At 48.3% G+C, this 18,151-nt stretch overlaps 2 protein-coding genes across 2 annotated transcripts in view; one reads left to right on the forward strand and one right to left on the reverse strand.

Moving 5' to 3' along the window:
• The window catches only part of LOC8027440 (chitinase-3-like protein 2), a 28,173-nt gene extending 26,736 nt beyond the window's left edge, over positions 1–1,437 (reverse strand). The window contains exon 1 of the mRNA XM_029995135.4: positions 969–1,437. Within this exon, the coding sequence (XP_029850995.2) occupies positions 969–1,041 (73 nt within the window). The 5' untranslated portion in view covers positions 1,042–1,437. The remainder of the gene's footprint in view (positions 1–968) is intronic.
• A 1,968-nt stretch (positions 1,438–3,405) lies between these two features.
• LOC115332713 lies at positions 3,406–12,839 on the forward strand. Its single transcript, XM_040205785.2, has 4 exons — positions 3,406–4,576; positions 5,874–6,117; positions 7,290–7,410; positions 12,442–12,839. Exons 1-4 carry the CDS (start codon positions 4,408–4,410, stop codon positions 12,532–12,534), a joined length of 627 nt encoding a protein of 208 aa, XP_040061719.2. The 5' UTR covers positions 3,406–4,407; the 3' UTR covers positions 12,535–12,839.
• Positions 12,840–18,151: the final 5,312 nt, after the last annotated feature.

Consider the following 18,151-nt stretch of genomic DNA (forward strand, 5'->3'; position numbering starts at 1 on the left):
AACACATCTTGTGAAAGTGCACCTGCTTCAAAAAAAAGAAAAAATATTGCGAATAATTGCAAATGTGCTTTGTCTTTCGCACACGGAAGACCTGTTTAAAACTTATACTCAATTTTCACTAGAAGCTGTCCACAAAATTGTGGATAGCCTATAAAATTGCCTTGCTTAAAACAAGATATCGTACCATACTAAATTTTTATCCTGATTACTGGCACGTACCGCTAAACACTATAGTATGAAAAGAAATGTTAGCGTACCGAATCCCAAAGCTTCTAAATGTATTGCATTCTGAAGGTCTCTGGGTGAATTGGGCTCTGTCATGTATGGTTTTGCATATGTAGATTGATGTGATACGTTTATTTTTAAATTTAAATGTATGTTTTGTGTTGATTTAAGCATGTCGATTAGTTTGGTACTCAGTTACTTTTCCTATTTTCTACGTTTTCGTTTCTACTGCGATCAATTATGTACGCTTTTGTTTCGATATTTATTTCCTGAAGCTGCTGCAAAATATACTGGGGCCGAGAACTCGTCAAGCCGCGAAGCGCGGCTTTTTTTCTTGGCTCAACCATTACATGTAATGGAAAACCATTATTATTTAGCCGGAGCGCTGGGGTTCGAAGATGGGAATGGAAGAATGAATGATAAGTGCATTTTAATAGCAAAGAGAAGATTGGAAGACTGGTTGAAATCATCTAGGGAGAATTGAATGACGTATAACCTATTGACGTATCTGGGGATAGGCGGGAGAGAGGAAAATTGGGACTCCCTCCCGCGTGGCTCCGGCCCAAAGTCTCCATTCTGTCTCCCAGTAAGCCCAGTACCAGGGTAACGCCGATTAGGTTGGACCAGAGGATAATTGGTGACTACCTCGCCGGGTGGAAGAGGCGAGGAGTCGCCAATTTCTGTATCAGCGTGTGGGTTTCGCATCGTGTTTGGGTCGGCCTGAGCCGCGTGTCGAGGCCTACCTGGGCGGTGCACCAGGGCGGTCAGGTTCCCGGTCAGGAGAGGAACTTGCAGGCTGCCGGCCAGGCTGGACATGGTGCTGTCTTTGGCGCCCCCGGCCGAGCTGGCTGCGCGTCGGGGTCTTCCCTCTGGGTCAATTCGGCACTGCGCGTCGCCGCCCCGGGAGAGAGCGGGGCCCTCGCCGCATCTGGGACGCGGTCTTCTTGCCCCGAAATCCGTCCGGCGGCGCCCGACCCCGCGGACTCGTCGAGCGGGCGACAAGAAAGTTGCCGACTCTGCTTTGCCTGGTTCGCGCGCGGTCTGGCCCGCTGGAAGGTCGGCAGCTCTCGCTCGCTATGCGGATGGTTGGGGGGCCCCGCCCGCGCTCCACCAGGAAGGTGCGCGCCCCGACGAGGTCGTGGGACTCCAAAAGTGCTTTCATTACAACATTTTCTGGGCCATGCGGTAACCTCGCAACTTGGCCTCCTCTGTCGGAAAGGGCTCCGGACTGGCTTCGGCGCCTAACAACCAATAAAGCACTCTTTTTTTTTTTTTTTACTAAGTCATTCAGCGTAGGTATCGAAATTTAGTTATTTTGTAAATTTTCGATCGTGTTTATGAAAAAAAAAAAAAAAAAAAACCTGGACTGTCTTTCTCCGGCGCTTGGCTGCAGACCACGTCGAAATGCATTTCTTTTTACGGGGGACCGGTGGCCGAGTGGGGTAGCGCACGCCAGCTCGGAGCACGTGGAGCGAAAGCTCACGCTGCGGAACCCAGGGATCCCACGGGTTTAATCCCCACCCCTTCCCGTTTCGATCTGGACGGGGCCGGCCCTACACCATCAAGCGCCCTGGGCCAACTCCGGCCGTGGCACACCCCCCCCCCCCCTCCCCTTTTTATACGCCCTTTTATATATATATATATATATATATATATAGGTGCGACATCACGTTGTTAGTAAACATGTGAGTAGTGGCCCAACAGGACGTCATTTTGTCAGACGAGAACCGAATTTTAATAACGAACGGCGGTCGAGCACATGACGTACTGTTGGACGCCGTGTACAAATAAATCAAAAAGCAAAAAGCTAAAAAAAAAAATGAAAAGGGGAAGCGGCGGCGCCCCCCTTTTGATGGCACCCCGGATCTGGATGAGCATCGTACCTGCGTGAGATCGCATATGACTACTTCGTGCGTGATGCACGTTAACGACCCCTGCCTAGCCGTCGAACCGCACTGGCTAAACTGCTCATCTACAGCTGAGACACCAGACGGCCATTGGGGCTGACTAGCGTCCGGCTGTACAAACATGCGCACAGCACAATTACAACCACGAAAGCTCGCTATCCCTGTCCTATTTGGCCAGGGGCGGATCCAGAACTCCGTTTTGGGGGGGGGGGGGGGGGGGGGACGGAAAATTTTGTAAGGATACTATTCTCCCATTCTTCCGTGTGCACCGGGGCGTCAACCCATGTCAAATTGCCCTCCAAAAAAAGAGAGGGGGGGGGTCGACTTTTTTTTTTTTTTTTTTGGGGGGGGGGGGGGGGTGGAGGGGCGGCCGCCCTCGTCGCCCCCCCCCCCCCCCTTCCCCTGGATCTGCCACTGTATTTGGCACGTCGAGCACGGTCAATCTCGTCACCAGCGCGCTCCTTCCTCTTGGGAGGCATTCTGAGGACACATCCAGTGAGCACCCCGCGTCTCTCGCATGCGGGCGGCATGGACTCTCCCACAGAAAGGGGGGACGGCAGGTGTGCCTCATTCTACCGCGCAGGTGTTTCAATCTGACGACCGGAGTTTGTCAGGAGGGTGACGAAAAACAACGTTAAAATCAGTTTTGGTTTTGCAAAACCTGTATTATTTTGAGCCCTTTAAATAAGTTGAAAAAGAGATACTTATGTAAATTTATATCCCAGAATACAGAACTCGCCATGTCCGTAACTTTCATATTGTTTTCCTTGTTCGTGATCTGGATTTCGTTTGGTTTCATGAGAATTCAATGTATGGTTAAGGTAAAAAATAGGACGTTATTAAAAAAAAAAAAAAAAGCAATTGACGGTCTTACTAAAGACCGACGACCAGTTTGCGCTTTCCACTCTCCCCCTTCCTTCTCTCCCCCCTTATACCATGTGACCCTGTCCACCGTTGCCTGTTTCCTCCTCCCCCATGGCGAGGAGGATCTTCTGCCTTGCAGAATCTCGGGTCTGGTCGTCGGCCTTTAAGTACAATAAGGCGGTACCGTTACCTCAAAACGAACTTGTTAATTTACCATATAAAGGTAGCGAGTTCAAGTTACACGGAGTCTGATGGACCGGGTGACGATCAAATACAAAACGTGTAACTTATATCTGTCAGCCAAATATGAAAAAAAAAAAAAAAAAAAAAAAAAAACGTTGATTTCGTTTGTCCTCGATGGGATCGCCTTAGCCAGCTGGCTGATTCTTCAAGTTTGAAAAGCGCCGAACATTACCAGAGAGAAAAAGGTCGCCACAACACACGGCCGTCTGTTGTGGCGACCTTTTCTTTTTATAGTTTCGGCGCATTTAACAGAGCGCAACGATTGTTTTCCTGAATGGAACGAAGATTGAAGCAGGGAATCAGTTTGAACGTGTTTTAGAAGTTGTGCAGGAAACTGTGTCAGTGTCCCCTCAGTTGTCTTAGACAAACAAGAAAACACTTTCTGTATGTGTCTATGTTGCGATTGAGGCGAGAAAAAGGAGGGAGATCAGATCAAGGTCATTTCATGGGTTCCGCTCCTGCACCCTGTGGAGGTTGCTTTGAAGAGGGGACCTTGCGATGGAGTTTTCCAGCGTTGACTCAACGCTGGAAATTATCAAGTCTTTCGTGACGAAATGACCATGCAGCGTGCAATCCGCGTAACGAGTGTCGACGAAACGTGTGACCATGAAAAGTTCCACGAAACGTAATTCCACAAAACGAGTTTCGACGAAACGATAGGCGCCCCTGCGCGTTATCGCGGCTGCAGTGTTGCGCAGCTGGCGGGTCCGTCTCTTAACTTTTCTTTTCTTGCCCACCGAAACTTTTATTGACTCTCTTTCCAACTTTTCTTCGTCCAATTTTATTTTAAAAATTGTTGTTTTAGTTTCTATTTCTTAAGATTTGTAAAATATGGGGCACAGTTTAATTTTATTTTTTTTTTCTTTCTAGTATGGTGACCTGCTAGCCGTTGAGCCAGCCTCTCGTTACTTACGCGACCATTTTAGAAGCTCGAAAAATAAAAGAGTGATTTCGAAAGGGAAAATATAGCTCGAAGCACGTTGCGCGAAACCAAGTTGGAACTCGGAGTGCCACGTGACCGGGTCGGGCCTCAGACGAGCGGGACCTCCGGGTTTCTCGGGGGGCGGTGTCCCTGCAGCGCACGAGCGTCGCCCCGTTCGTCCGGCAACGCGCGTCGTGGGGGTTCGTGGGCAACACAAGCTCAGGTTGCCCGGCGACGCGCTCCGTCATGGCGTCGCCGCCCGGGCGGGACGCCGCTCGCAGCCGAGCGCCGTCCTGTGCCGAGCCCGGCGAGGGACCGACCGGGGAAAGTCTCCCGAAGACGTGCCCCGGGGACGCCTCGCTGGCCGAGGAAGCCCACCCGGTCATCTCCAGGGTGCTGTTCGTCGAGAGCTCTCGTAAGTCCCTTTCTCTGTTCGCGCCGCGAACCTCCGTCTGTGTTTCGCACCAAGCCCGCCGACAACGAACGCTCGTACATTCCCCACTTCCCATGAACACACCCCTCGGCAGGACGGCCACGGCACGGTGCAGCCGCACGCTCTCGGTTCAAGCTTTAGCGGCGCGTCCTCGGGTGGCCTTGTCAAAGTCAGCGGCCCCGGCTTCTAGAAGCGTGCACACGCTTTCCATGTTCCAGTCCGCCAGTGATATTTGAATCGCACTTTCTGCGCTCGAGTCGACGTCACATCAGTGGCCTCGCTGCTGAGCGCCTTCGCAGCACTGCCGTAAATCTCGGAGGGCGTACCGACCATGCAGTAAAAGAGGCTACCATATGAACCCCCTCTCCCCCCCCCCCCCCCCCCCATTCTCCCCCTCCCCTCGATTTATAGCCAGGAGTCCAGGACTCCCGCTCCCACCGGTTGTGTAAATCGGAGGATCGAACCAGCAGCGTCACACGGATGCCGGCAATCCACAATACTTCGAAGCACTTCAAAAAATGACTTAGCACATCCAGTTGTCCACAAAACGACTTTCTCGTATCTGTTGCCGGCAGGTAGTGGGCGTACTAGCTGGTCCAGAGATTGGTGCAAATTCTAAGACAGAAACTGTTGAGGCGTCGACCAAGAAATCGCATGGATCGTGAGAAGTATACTGTTTCCCGAGATTTGTAAATGGCGTTAAAACGTCAACCCGTCAGGTTTCCCTTCTTGGGAAAGTATCGATGAGCAGTGCCTCCCAGGATCTGTCTGGGGACAACACCGCGGCGTGAGCGAGGGCTTTCCAGTGTAACCTTTTTGGTGGATTCACCGAAGTTGTCGCACCGGCACACCAGACGGGCGCCTCTTTCCGCTGTCGGAGCTCCCAAAACAGATCCGCGTGTTGCCGGAACCCACGAGGGTTGTGCACGGCAGCTCCACAACGCCAGGTCAATGCAACCATGTTCACAGCTGGGAGGCGACGTTTGGAAAGGACTTGGGAGCTCCCAGAGCAAACCCCCCCGGGTAGCTAGACGTCTGGCGTGTCCTGAACCGAGTCGAGAATGGCGTCGACATTTCGGGTACCGGTGCGAGTCCCACCACTTGGTTGGAGCCGCCAAAAGGATTCAGCCGGTTCACTGTTTCTATTCGTCTCATATGGTGAAGCGGCAAGCAGTAGCGGTCAAGCGGCCGTGCCTCGCCACTGACTCCCTTCGAGCAAAGCGGTGCTGGAAGACGTGCTCCGCGAGCGGCCGTCGGACTGGCGCATCTCCTCCTCCAGGCCAGTTCCGGGCGGTTGAACGGACAGCCCTCGCCGACGTCCGGGAAGACTCCCGGGAGACGACTTCGGCGCACGTGGCAGCGGCAGCCCAGGCATCGTTCGCCAGGACGGCCCTCTTCTGTCGGGGCGTGCTGGCAGGCGTCGCCCTCTGGCACGCGGTCGCCGGGGCCACCCCCTTCTCCGGAGTCTTCCACGGCACCTTCTACCTGCTGATCACCGTGTGTACCGTAGCGTCGTGCGACTTGTAAGTGCGTCTCTCTGTCCGCCCTGCCAGGCGCCGGTGGGCGTCCCCGGTTTGGGCTCCACGACCCCGGCTCAAGAGAGATTTATGAGAGCTAAGCCACGGAGAGCGTTTCCTATCTAAAGGCCCGTTTGCACACTTTCGTTTGCTTAGGATCAGTGTTGGGAAGTACCTCAAGTGCATTGTACTTAAAGTACTAGTTCAAGCAGGATCACTTAATTTGTGTTGTTTAATAAAGTGAAATTTCTCTCTGTGTGGCAGCTAGCGATACGTTGCTCAATGTGATACCGATTTAGTACAAGCCTTTAAAGACAGCGACGGAAAAAAATAGGCTGGTGGCATAAGGAGAAGGAAGAATAAAGTTTGTTATTCTTTTTCCTTCGATCCGTATGGCGAAAAGTGCGCTCACCGGGTTGCGAAGAGGCGCCACCGTCCCACGGGTTGTCCCTTTCGGTTGTGGAGAATGGTAGATGAATGCTTGTGCTTAGCGGCGATATAAGATTCTTTGCCCTTCTTCATTGAATCAGAATTTAATCGGAGATTAGTTCATTGTTGGATTTAGACGTTTTGGCCAGGTGGCGCAAGGCGACGCCCAAATAAAAAGGTTGCAGCTGTATCCATCCATCCGTCTCTGGTCTCGTCGTAAGAATGAGCAGTCGCAAGTGTGTGATTGCAAGTGCGCATGCCAAGTGGAAAGCGGGCGGAGACGCTTGCCGACGACCGACTCTTTTATCAGATCGCTTTGCAAACGCGGCCCATAAGTCACGTGACCCCAATGGAGCAGCTGGAAACGCCTGCCGCGAAGCCCTGCATGCTCCCATTTCACTCATCAGAGCGAACGGCGGTAAGGAGGTCTCGCACCATCTCCGGTGTTCGCTCTCTGGTAAAGCGGAAAGGGTGGAAGGCTTCTCGGGAGCTTTTCTTAACTTGCAACAATTTTGTCAGAGTAATATAAACGATGGTGGCGCATTTTGATCTCGCTATGGAAGCATTTTCTTCAACTTAAACGATACATTTTCCACTAAATTACCCAAGCATCACAAAAAATGCTGGAAGCCGCGCGGTTAAAGGAACGCGTTCAACGAGCTTTCGACTGCACTGTCGGCCGTAAACGGGGCATGGAAAGCGGCCCTGCGTCTCGCTGGGGTCCGACAGCATGGCTCATTCGTTGGCAGGATCGACGGGAGCACGGGCGTCCGGAAGACGCTGGTGGCCTGCGTGTACCCGCTCACGCTTCTCGTCCACCTGACCATCCACGGCTTGGACCGTCGCCTCGGACCCGATGAAGAACTCCCGGTGAGTCTTTTTTAAGCAGTGTTCACGCGACGCGGTCGGAAACAGATATTCGGGCTGTTTGAAAAAAACAAACAAACAAAAACAGACCCGCGTTTTTTGTTTTGTTTTTTCCCCGTTGCAAAAATAATTTTGCACCACAGAATGCTCCACCCAAATGCCATCAGGACGATTGTTGGTTGGGATCAACCTGTACAGCCTGTGTTTCAGAACTTACCAGTCATTATCTGGCTCAACAAGGCGGGCATTTTTTTGTTAAAAATTGCGGTGAACCAAGCCCGCGAGCATACTAAAATTAATGGTGGTTGCAACCGGGAACATTTTCTTGATAAAAATTTTCGGAAATCACGTTGCAATATATCAACATATTGTTTTTGCTATTTCCATTTGTTATCTTTCTATGATAGTTCCTTGCTTTTATTGCACGAAAACTGTTGTTCAATGGGGGCTGAAATATTCAATCAAGCTTTTTTTTTCTCTTTGCTTCAAAATGTATTTATTTAAATAGAAATAAAGATAATAATAATTATCATCATTATTATTATTAGTAGTAGTAGTAGTAGTATCTTTATTATTATTACTATTATGAATGGCAATTTCTGAATGTCTCGCACTTGATCGTAAACGCTGCAGGAACTACACTTAGATGGAGACAGTCGTCAAAGCTTACCTTTTTTTTTTCGGCATTGTGATTAAGTGGCCAAAGATGACTGGTCCGAGCAGCGCGTACTGCCAGCTTAGGGCTAGCTCCCCGCGACAGGATCTCGACTCCTCCCACGGCATCGAGACTGCGAGCGCAGATGTGCATGCAGTGCTGATTAGTGCTGATTAAGCTCATATGCGAGAGCGGAAGGGGGCTCCTTTATTTTAACGCGGTTAATATATGGAACCCCAGATAATGTAACTTTTAACTACACATCTGAAGTGAGAAGGGCAGAACAGGAAGACTCGCCTAATAAGGAGTTTTAGCGAGTCGTTTCGACACGAACGGTTTGTCCTCGAACGCATCGCCGACGTTACTGCGCATGCGCGCGCGAATCGTTGAGGGCTTCGGGGTGCGTTTCTCCCACGCCGACCGCTGTCACCGCAACACAGCCGATACAGTTCACGACTCGTGGAAAACACAAGATGGCGGTCGACAGCCAAGCGTTAGGCTTACCACAGCGGGAGGCGATTTGCCATCCTGCTTCTTTCTGCTTCGTCTGACAAGTACAACCAAACCATTTAGACTCAGAATGACAAGCGATCGTGAATGCTGTAAGTGTAAACTAAGCGTGATTAAATCTTTCGTGGTTCGGGCTATCGAGCCGCTGTGGCGACCACGGGCGGACGAAATGATTCGGTTCTACGGCGCACGACGTGAACGGTCGTTCAAGCTCAAAAGAATACAGACACATCACCTACCTTTATTTTCGTTTCGGACATATTTTACTCTATTTAGCTTCAGAGCTCTTGGAATTCCGACCCGGTAAATGTTACCTCGGCCGTCTTGTGTATAACAGTGTGCGCCGTGAAACACGAGCCACACATTTGTACGCTGCAGAACCTTTAAGGAGCAGTACTGACACCTACTGCTCCTGGGAAAGACTCATCGACCTTACCAACGGTGGCGTAATAAGGGGTCGCTCTTCTGGTTGTTCGGATCCTGAACAAAGGAGGGCAACTTTACCTATCCCTATATGTGAGAAACCGACGTCGACCGAGCCCTGTCCTGTTCTTGAGGAAGCAGCGTCGATTCTACGTCGCCCGGCCGTACCACGGAGCTCCACGCGTCCGTTCTCCCCCGACCGATTTCTATGCTGCTGATCAACAGGCCCCGAACCTCTCCTATCAGACTCCTGCTGGTGACGAGCGCCAGCAAACGACACTCGAAGAACCCACTCACCTGTTCCCTAGCAGTTCGACTTTGGATTATCGTCCTTCTACCCACAAAGCGTGCCTCGAGAGGACGGACCAGCTGGCTTCATGTTGGCTCGGCAGACAGGGACATATAGCTTTCAGCAGCACCAGGAATACGCCCTGAGATTCTCCAAAGTGACCCAGCTAAGTGGCCGGATGTGATTACTCACAGATTTTGGAACGAATATGCTTTGAGAATGGACCATTGTATTTTCAAAATCGGGCAGGAACTTTTCCGTCTTACGAAAGACAATATACAAACGCTCACAAACGATATATGTCACCTCATATTCCCGCACGAAAGGCTGTAAATGGAAAAACGTATGAACGACAGTGGCTAGTATATTCACTGTCCAAAGGTTTCATTTGCAAACTATTTTCGATTCCGAGAAACCCGAGTTCTTCAACCACGCAATGGCTTTTTTGATTGGAAAGGAGGTTTGCGCGTATGAAAACAGTGTCGAACACCATATACCTGCATGGCAGTATGGCTATCCCGCACGAACTCGAGCAGCACAATTGACAAGCAGGGTCAAGCATTTCGTCACTTGGACCGCTTACTGTACAGAGGTGTTGAAGCGCGTATTCGTTAGGCTTTTCCGTTCATCCTCAAGCTGAGACTATAGAAGCTTCGCTTTCAGCGCAAATTTTCTGCCCTCGCTAACTCAAGTGTAATCGGGCATGCACACGGCAACCAAAGTACTGCGGAAGCCGACGAGCTCGCGCTGAAGGCGGAGCTCGTTGGCTTCCGCAGTGCTTTGAGCCACATGTATTAATTTATTAATTAATGGGCCCGATGAATTAATTAATCGACGAAAACTAAATTTCATCTAATAATTGAAAAAATTAATCGATAAAATGCTGCTCCGTTTATACGACGCTCTTTTAATACTCATAGAACGTTAAAAAATGCCATAATGTGATGACAGAAATAGGCAGCTAAGCTCTAACCGATAAAGTTCGCCACTGCAACGGGAACACGGCACAGACCACCCTCGTCGAATGAATTATAGTCTGCCTGTCTGGATGTTTAGGCAGTGAGAGTGACTAATCTCAAAATTTAGATATTTGACCAGTGCGATGCGTAATCATTACTGAAGTTATGATTACGCGCGTGCAGCTAGATTGCAATGTTAATGATGTCATAAATGATTTATGGCCGGTGGCAATCCACAGCGCCACAGACTAACTTGAAAGACACGTCGACAACGGCGCGCTATGAGTACAGTTATCGTACAGTGTCTATGCAAAGCTCCATAATGGCGGCACGAATATGAATGAATTTGAGCGCCACGGCGCGGAGCTCTAGAAACCTATTCAATGACTTAGTAGACGACCTCCATTGATGTGCTTGATAGTTTAGGCTCTGCTCTGCGAGTATGAAAGGCTGCCTACGCTGAGCTCTGCGAAAAGTTCGGCTTCTTAAAATTGCTGACAGAAATTGGGAGCGAGATCTCTCTAGCACAACAGGCTGAGAAGTCGGTGAAAACCGATAAAAATAACTTGGAGCCAGCATTTTCAGCTGAGTTCATCCAGTTTTCGAACTTTTCCTGCAAACCTCTGTGTGCCAAGACACGAGTGCCATGGGATTAATGAAGTTGTTGCCCGAAAGGAAACCTATTAACGTGTTTCCAAACATTTCCATTGCTTTGTGAATATACCTAAGCACACCAGTGGCAAACTGTGCGAGCGAGCGATCCTTTTGCAGGTTGTCGCTGATAGAGAATCGCCTTCGTTCAAACCTTCTGGACGAGGAGTTTAACGCGCTCGCTACCACGTCCATTGAAAGTGACCTTCTCCACAATCTATCTTTCGAGAAAAAAAAAAAAATCTATATCTGATTTCGCCAAAGCAAAGATGCGAAAGATGACATTTTACGAGAGGACTGTTTGCGCTATACATGGAAGTTTCCAATATGTTTTTTACCGTGTGTCATGATTCAGTTGTCAATGAAACGCTAAGCTGTGATTCAAGAAACGTAAATCTTCGTTGTTTTCCTCTTTTATAATCAACTGTTCCTTTTTGTCGTTGTTGTTTTCACCTCATTACAAATGGCGTCTGTCAACATTGCGTTTATTTCGGGTCGTCTTTGCTTGTCTTATATTCAACGAAGGCACGTTGAAATTTATTTTGTAATTTGAGTTGGTAATTTACATTTGTAGTTATGGTACCCACTTTATCGTGTTTGTGTTGCCCTGTGCACTGCATATCACGGGTGGCCGAACTGCACCTTTTCCCGGGTTCAAATGTGACTCGCAGATCCCTGGGATTGGGCAGCGTGCCCCCCCCCCCCCCCCCCCTTTCCACTGTTTTCCCTCTTGCGTCCCCCAAAACAATTCTTGAACTAAAGAAAAAAAAAAAAAAGACACTCACGGTTTTGGCAGTCTTGTACTACACTACGCACATACAGCTGGACTGCTTTTTAACACATGACACATAGATGTGTCTAGTAACCATGCTCCTTTATTCTTATAGAAAGAATTTCGAACCTTACACGTATAACGGACGTCGGGGGCAGTAGCTGGCTAGAGAACTATCCATTCACTTTTGCTTAGCGGTTGGAGAAACGTTCTGCTGCCTGGGACTATTTGTTGTAGTCGACAATTATACTTGTCCCCTTTGGAAAGGACTGTTCCCTCCATATCGATTTTTGTTAAAAGTAACCCCCCCCCCCCCCTTTGTTTTCTTCCTTCCTACGGCTCTTTGAATTTTTGTAGATTTGTCTGCTGCTCTGACCCCATGTCCCTGTGGCCACCCCCGGCATATATCATGCATATTTTGTATATTTATTGTGCAACCTGTATATGTGATTTCTGCACTGTGCTGATTGTGTTGGATTTTAATGAACAATCTTTTGAATGCAGCAATGTCTCCTCATGGGACTAAATTTAGTGGTATAAACGAAGCTCACCGTTTTCAACAAAAAAACAACAAAAACAGGGCAGATAAATTGAACTTACGAAGTGAACTATTGGTGTTCACAACAGCAAACGTTCCGATCCACTTTTTTTCATTTTCCTTATGCAAGGGAAAGGGGGAGGGGGGGGGGGGGCACTGCCAAGACGGGGAAGGGGGAGAGCGTAGATGGTCCTCAGGCCCCCTATTTTCTTAATCCTGCTCTATGTGCATGCGCAGAGGGACAAGAGGCGGACCAGCCTGCAGCTGCTGCGTTGCGCGGGAGCGCTGATGGCCTGGGCCCTGCACGCCAGCTGCGAGGACCGGGCCTAAACACGCCTCGACTGCGCATAGGGCGACACGCATTGCTGCCTGTTCGTGGATCCTCAATCCTGCCTGGCTTCACTCTGTCCGGTGTCGTGCGAGCAGCCCTGTCTCTCGAACAATGCCTTTCACCGACTTCTTTCGGTAGGGAAACGAGTGAGTCCCCTATGTGCTCCGTGGAAGCCGACATCTATGATCTCCCCTCCTTCCACCAACCGTGTTTTTTCTTTTCTTCTTCTTTAGATAAGAATAGGCTCCCGCGTGTCCTTTTTCTTAGGGTCTCCGAGGCGAGAGCGCCGGCCTACGGATCCCCAGGTGGCGGGTTCGAATCCCGGCCGAGGTGCCCGCAATCTGACGGAGGCTTATTGCGGAGAAGACGCCGTGTAACCGAGCTTTCGGTTGCACGTCAAAAGATCCCCAGGTGGTCCAAATTAATCCTCAGTCCTCCGCTGGGGCGTGCCAGATGCCCGTCGTTGGTTTGGCACGTAAAACCCCCAAATTTGACTTTAGGGTGCTACCCGCTAGTCGTTGCACCAGGTGCAGACAGCGAGCGGTCACGAGCAATAAAAATTCACAGGGTCTCTTATGTTATCCCTCAGACGATTTGCTGAGTCATCCTTCTTACTGTGCTGAATCATCTTTCTCTTTGTGCTGAGTCATCCTTCTCAGTGTGCTGAGTCGTCACCTTAATTCGCTTAGTCATCCACTGTGTGGTCACGTAAACGTTTTGGTACCTTTCGCGTCACCGATGTGTTTCCGCTCAAGGACTTTGAAGGTCGACTCAACGATGAGACATATATGAGACATATTAATAAACTGGTTTCGATCATTCTGATAATGTGTCGTGTTTGCGTTACGCGCGCTATTATTTTTGAATAGAAGGCCCCGACGTTCCCCTAAGAAACAGAGGCTCACCACTGCGCATGCGCCGAATCCAAACCACCTTTTGGGTTCGGGGATGTTTTTTCGGCGAGGGATAGACGGTACCCGCTATTCGGGGATGTTTTTTTCGGGGAAGGATAGACGGTACACGCTAAAACAGTCTTGGACTCGAAAACAATTGCAATTACTCTGGGTTAAAAAGTATTCACTTCGATTACTTAAGAAGAGAAGTAATTGGCTTGAAAAAAGTCAGCGTTACTTTTCCGATTGCCTCCCAATTTCAAATGAACATTTTTTTTTTCTAGTTTGAAAAGGTATTTTTTGTGCTCTCCATTATTAGATTAAGCGAAACAATGATCCCATTAATTTTGGGAAAGAACCCTCCCGTCGGAGACGTGGATCGTAGGAAACGTTTAGAAGCAAAGGGGACCCTTCGAAAGAGGAGGGGAAAATAGTAGTGGCTACGAGTGATTTTAATACTTTTAAAGTAATTCGGATTACTTGATTACTTCCTAATAAATTTAGTCAAATGACAACAGAATTACCCCTAAAAGTAACCAATCGCGAGTAATTTAATCACTTGTAATCAGACCTGTACGTAATCCGTTACCAGGAATGAAATTACTCGTAATCTCATACATTTATCTTCAAGTTTGATACGTAATAGGTGTTTGAAATAACCATGCTCGATCTGAAATGGGTCGTAAATATCTGCGCGTGCACGTAGAAACCTAAACTTTTCGTCAAAGGTGTGTTTCACGGGTCGGTTTTATCTCGTAAAGTTACGAAGAGCTAGCTCCCTTTCTGTACAAAATTGGCCCAAAACACTTGCCAGGGTCAACGGCGGACGGTGACGCGGACGACCGAGTCGAGTGGCGGGGCGCGTTTGGCGCACATATTGATAGATGGCGCTACCTCCTTATCGAGACTGCTCGCGACAACCTAAAGTGAACGTAATCTTTTTGTAATGTACCGTTGTCCATAATTGCGGACAATAAGTACAAAACCTGAAGTAAAAAAATACCGCAGTTGCACAACGGCGCTCTTGCTGCTGACGCATTTCGTCTGTGTGTCATCTCTCGCTGGTCGGCTACACCTTCCGGCGCTGCTCCCGACGCCATCTATCTATACGTACACCAAACGCGTCCCGCCACTTGACTCAGTCGTCTGCGTCACCGTCCGCCGTTGACCGTGGCAAGTTTTTTTTGTCCAATTTTTTACAAAAAACTAATTCTACGCTTTGAAATTTTGCGATATAAACCCCACCTGTGAAATACACCTTTGACAAAAATTTTAGATTGCTACGTGTAGGCGCCGATTTTTACGGCCCATTTTAGATCGAGCCTGGTTATTTCACACACCCTATATTTTCTGCAAAGTTGACCGCAGTCACGATGTCAGCCGCATTGACCAGTACTTGGCGCCGTTCAGTTTCACAAAGCCTTTCTTTGCAACGCCAAGCCGCTGAATCTTTTTGTTTCTGCAGATGTAACAGCAGTCAGGAGATCTGATTGGATATCTTTTTAAAAAAAGGAACTGCGGGCAAGCTATATCTGCTTTTTTTTTTTTTATTATTCTCTTTGTGTTGTTTTCTTTCTTGCAATCAAAGACAGGGAGAGGAAGACACCAAGTTATGGTGTAGTGTACCCCTTCGGGAAGCTCGAGGTAGTAAGTCCGCTGACTAGAATTAACAATTAGCCATCTCCATAATGCCAGAACAGGAGAGGACGCTCTGTCTTCACTAGAATCTACTAAAAGCAATGTGATGAGGTGTAAAGGTGATTATAGCCACAAGCACAAGCATCCTTGTTTATTGCTGCACACAAGGTATTAGAACACTTCTTATCTCTTGGAAAACAATGCATTTTAGGTGGGAGCTATTTACTTTTTTTGTAGTACAACCTCTAGGGCTGGCCAACTTTTTTGAATTCCAGCCAGGCTACATGCATCTCAGTCACCCTTTTCGTGTGTCAGCTTTTTTGCGAGCACTTCGGAAATGTTAATTGTCTTTTTTTCCTGTTTTTACCAAAGCGGGACGAATATTATCTCATACACAAGTGTTTTACTAAAAAAATGGTAGCTGACCTATAGATAGGGCTCCGTACTTTCGGATAAATCAGAAAAACTCCGAAAAACACCCGCCGGTAGAATTTTTGGTCAATTCGGATTTATCCGATAAACTCCGAACGTGTATGTGTGTGCCAATGCAACCCGCCCCCCCCCCCCCCCCCCCCCCCCCACCCACGCAAAAAAAAAAAAAGAGTTTTTTGTACAGTTTGATTACCACGGTGTCAATGGACCTGGGAAAATGGCACCATAATTACCTTTCAAATTTCCGACCGTTGACAAAACGGGTCTTGCCGCTTTTCTCGTCGAGGTATTCATGGCAACAGGTTCGGGTCACGACAAAAGCCACTCTTTTGGTTTCCAGTCTGAGCCATGCGATTTGTGATTTAAAGAAAGGAGAAGTTATGTTTTTGCAACAGTGAAAGCTATGGACCATAGAGATTGTATTAAATAGAGAAAAGGGACAGTTGAAACTCTCTATTACCTCCTTAACCACTCCACCTCGCGCGGCCGCGGCCTAGATTGATGGAATATGATGGGATGACTACGAGCTCCGTAGCGACTGCCCCCGGGAGTTTATTGATTTTAAGGTATCGACGTTTATCGAAGCAACACTTGTGTGCAACTTTTGTCGTGGGACAAATTAATACTGCCAATGGCAATGGCACGAACGTCAAATTCAACTGAAGAAATTTTAATCCATACAAGCGCGTTTTATTTTTTATCTGGCATACGTTTACATCCGGTTATTATTTGCATATTAGTTTTCAATAGAAAACACTGAAATTAAACTCCGAATTTCGGAGAATTTTGAATCAAACAAATATAAACTCCGATATACTCCGAATCTTCGGCTAAATATAAACTCCGATATACTCCGAATCTTCGGCAAAATATTAACTCCGAAAAACACCCTTTCGAATTGGACGAAAAATAAACTCCGAAAGCACGGACTAGTTGTCTAAAGCAGTTGTTCTCAAATGAGGGGTCCGCGAAGGCATTCAAGGGGTCCGCGAAGCCCTGCCTCATCAGTGAAGCAAAGCAATAAAACTTTTTTTTTGTTTTTTTTTTTTAGGTCGAGAAGAAATGTTTAAGTTATCGGGCGAGTTTTCTCGTGTGCATGTGAATAAGAGATGTCTGCTTTACAATAGCCCTTAGTTATATCCATTTATTGAATCATAACTTATACCTTTCCTCTCCTCTCACCACTAACGGGGTCCTCCATCATTTCCGCCGATCCACAAGGGGTCCGCGAAACATCGATGGTTGAAAACCACTGGTCTAAAGCACAGGCGAAGGCAACGCCAAGCGAAGAGAAAAAGGGCAAGCACCAGGAAGGCTGGGGAAGAGGAGAAAAACCTCCTTTCTATTGTTCCTACTCCTATCTCTTTCTCCCTTCGCCATCCATTGCGAAGCTCTACTCTTTTTCCGGGGTTGAGCACGTCCAATATTGGACTACCATTCAGTGCCTCAGGTGAAAGGGTGTTCGGCGGCAGTCGACACCTTCACAATTGGGAATGGTGGCAACAATAAACACTCGAATAATCTCCTTGTTTCTTACTGGAGGCCACGAAAGCTACGGATTACTTTTTGGGGAATTTACTTTTATAGAAGGGTAATAGTAATCAATTACAATTTAGTCTTCAGTAATTGCAAGTGTAATTCCCTACTTATTTATAGTAACGTGTACATGTCTGCCCTTTACAAGACAGTGCGTCTTTTTGTGCGTTGCAGAAGCCTCAAAGTGAAGTTGAACGAAATCGCGAAGAGTGGAACATGGAGCAAGTCAAGGGAAAAGTAGAAAAAGCGTTTGTGAAGAGGAAGATAACTAGAACGCATATACCGTATTTGCACGAATATAACGCGACCACGAATATAACGCGAGGGCAGTTTTTGATGCGCCCAAAAAGAAAAAAAATATATTATTACTATTATAACGCGAACCGATGCTGCGTCAATTTCTCGCACTCGGGGGCATAGCAGAAGTGAAAAGTCAATGGAAATAGAAGAAATACCAGTTTATGTTTTGACTGCACTCATCCTCACTGTTCAGGTCCTTCCGTTTACAATCCACTTGGCGACTACGCAGGTATGCAGCAGCACGGCACCTGCTTGCCTGGTAGTTCTTTTCTCTTCCGTGGGAGCTCCTCGGCAGCCCACAATCCAAACAAGGCGCGGAAGCAGAAGCACCAACACACAAACACCAGACCACTCTGGAGCAGAAACTAAACAATGCGCAGGCAGAAAAAAGACTGCTGAACCCGATACACGATCACACTTCTTGTTCTGATCCCTGTTCGTAAAACAAATGCCTCGTGTTGCACGATTGCGTAAACGCGGTCGGTGGTCTTGGCTTGGCTTTCGTTGACTTGACTTGGCCCGGCTTGGCTTGGCTTGGCTCGAATTGGCCAGTGCCCGCATCCCCGCATGGCGCGCGCGCGCGCGGCGTGCGGCGTGCGCGCGTTGTACAAACACAAAAGCGATAAAAATGCTTTTTTATGTTTTCTATTCGCCCCTTCACGTGGCCCCATGGCTAGAAAATGCCCCTCCACACCCCCACTTCTTTTTCCATTGGATCGTTTGCATTGAGCCAGAGGGATGGCTTTCTCCTCTTGCTTTCTCCAGACTCGCGCGCCTCGTGGCTGAACTCGATTCCGAATATAACGCGAGGTGCGTT

Source organism: Ixodes scapularis, unplaced genomic scaffold, assembly GCF_016920785.2.
Source record: "Ixodes scapularis isolate PalLabHiFi unplaced genomic scaffold, ASM1692078v2 PGA_scaffold5__190_contigs__length_132052651, whole genome shotgun sequence".
Taxonomy (NCBI): domain Eukaryota; kingdom Metazoa; phylum Arthropoda; class Arachnida; order Ixodida; family Ixodidae; genus Ixodes; species Ixodes scapularis.

Bases quoted from the DNA above. Each gene is read 5' to 3' on its own strand.
- LOC115332713 (XM_040205785.2), top strand. From the start codon at position 4,408: ATGGCGTCGCCGCCCGGGCGGGACGCCGCTCGCAGCCGAGCGCCGTCC. The intron at 4,577-5,873 runs GTAAGTCCCTTT...CTCCTCCTCCAG, and splicing joins GCTGTTCGTCGAGAGCTCTC to GCCAGTTCCGGGCGGTTGAA. The intron at 7,411-12,441 runs GTGAGTCTTTTT...GTGCATGCGCAG, and splicing joins GACCCGATGAAGAACTCCCG to AGGGACAAGAGGCGGACCAG.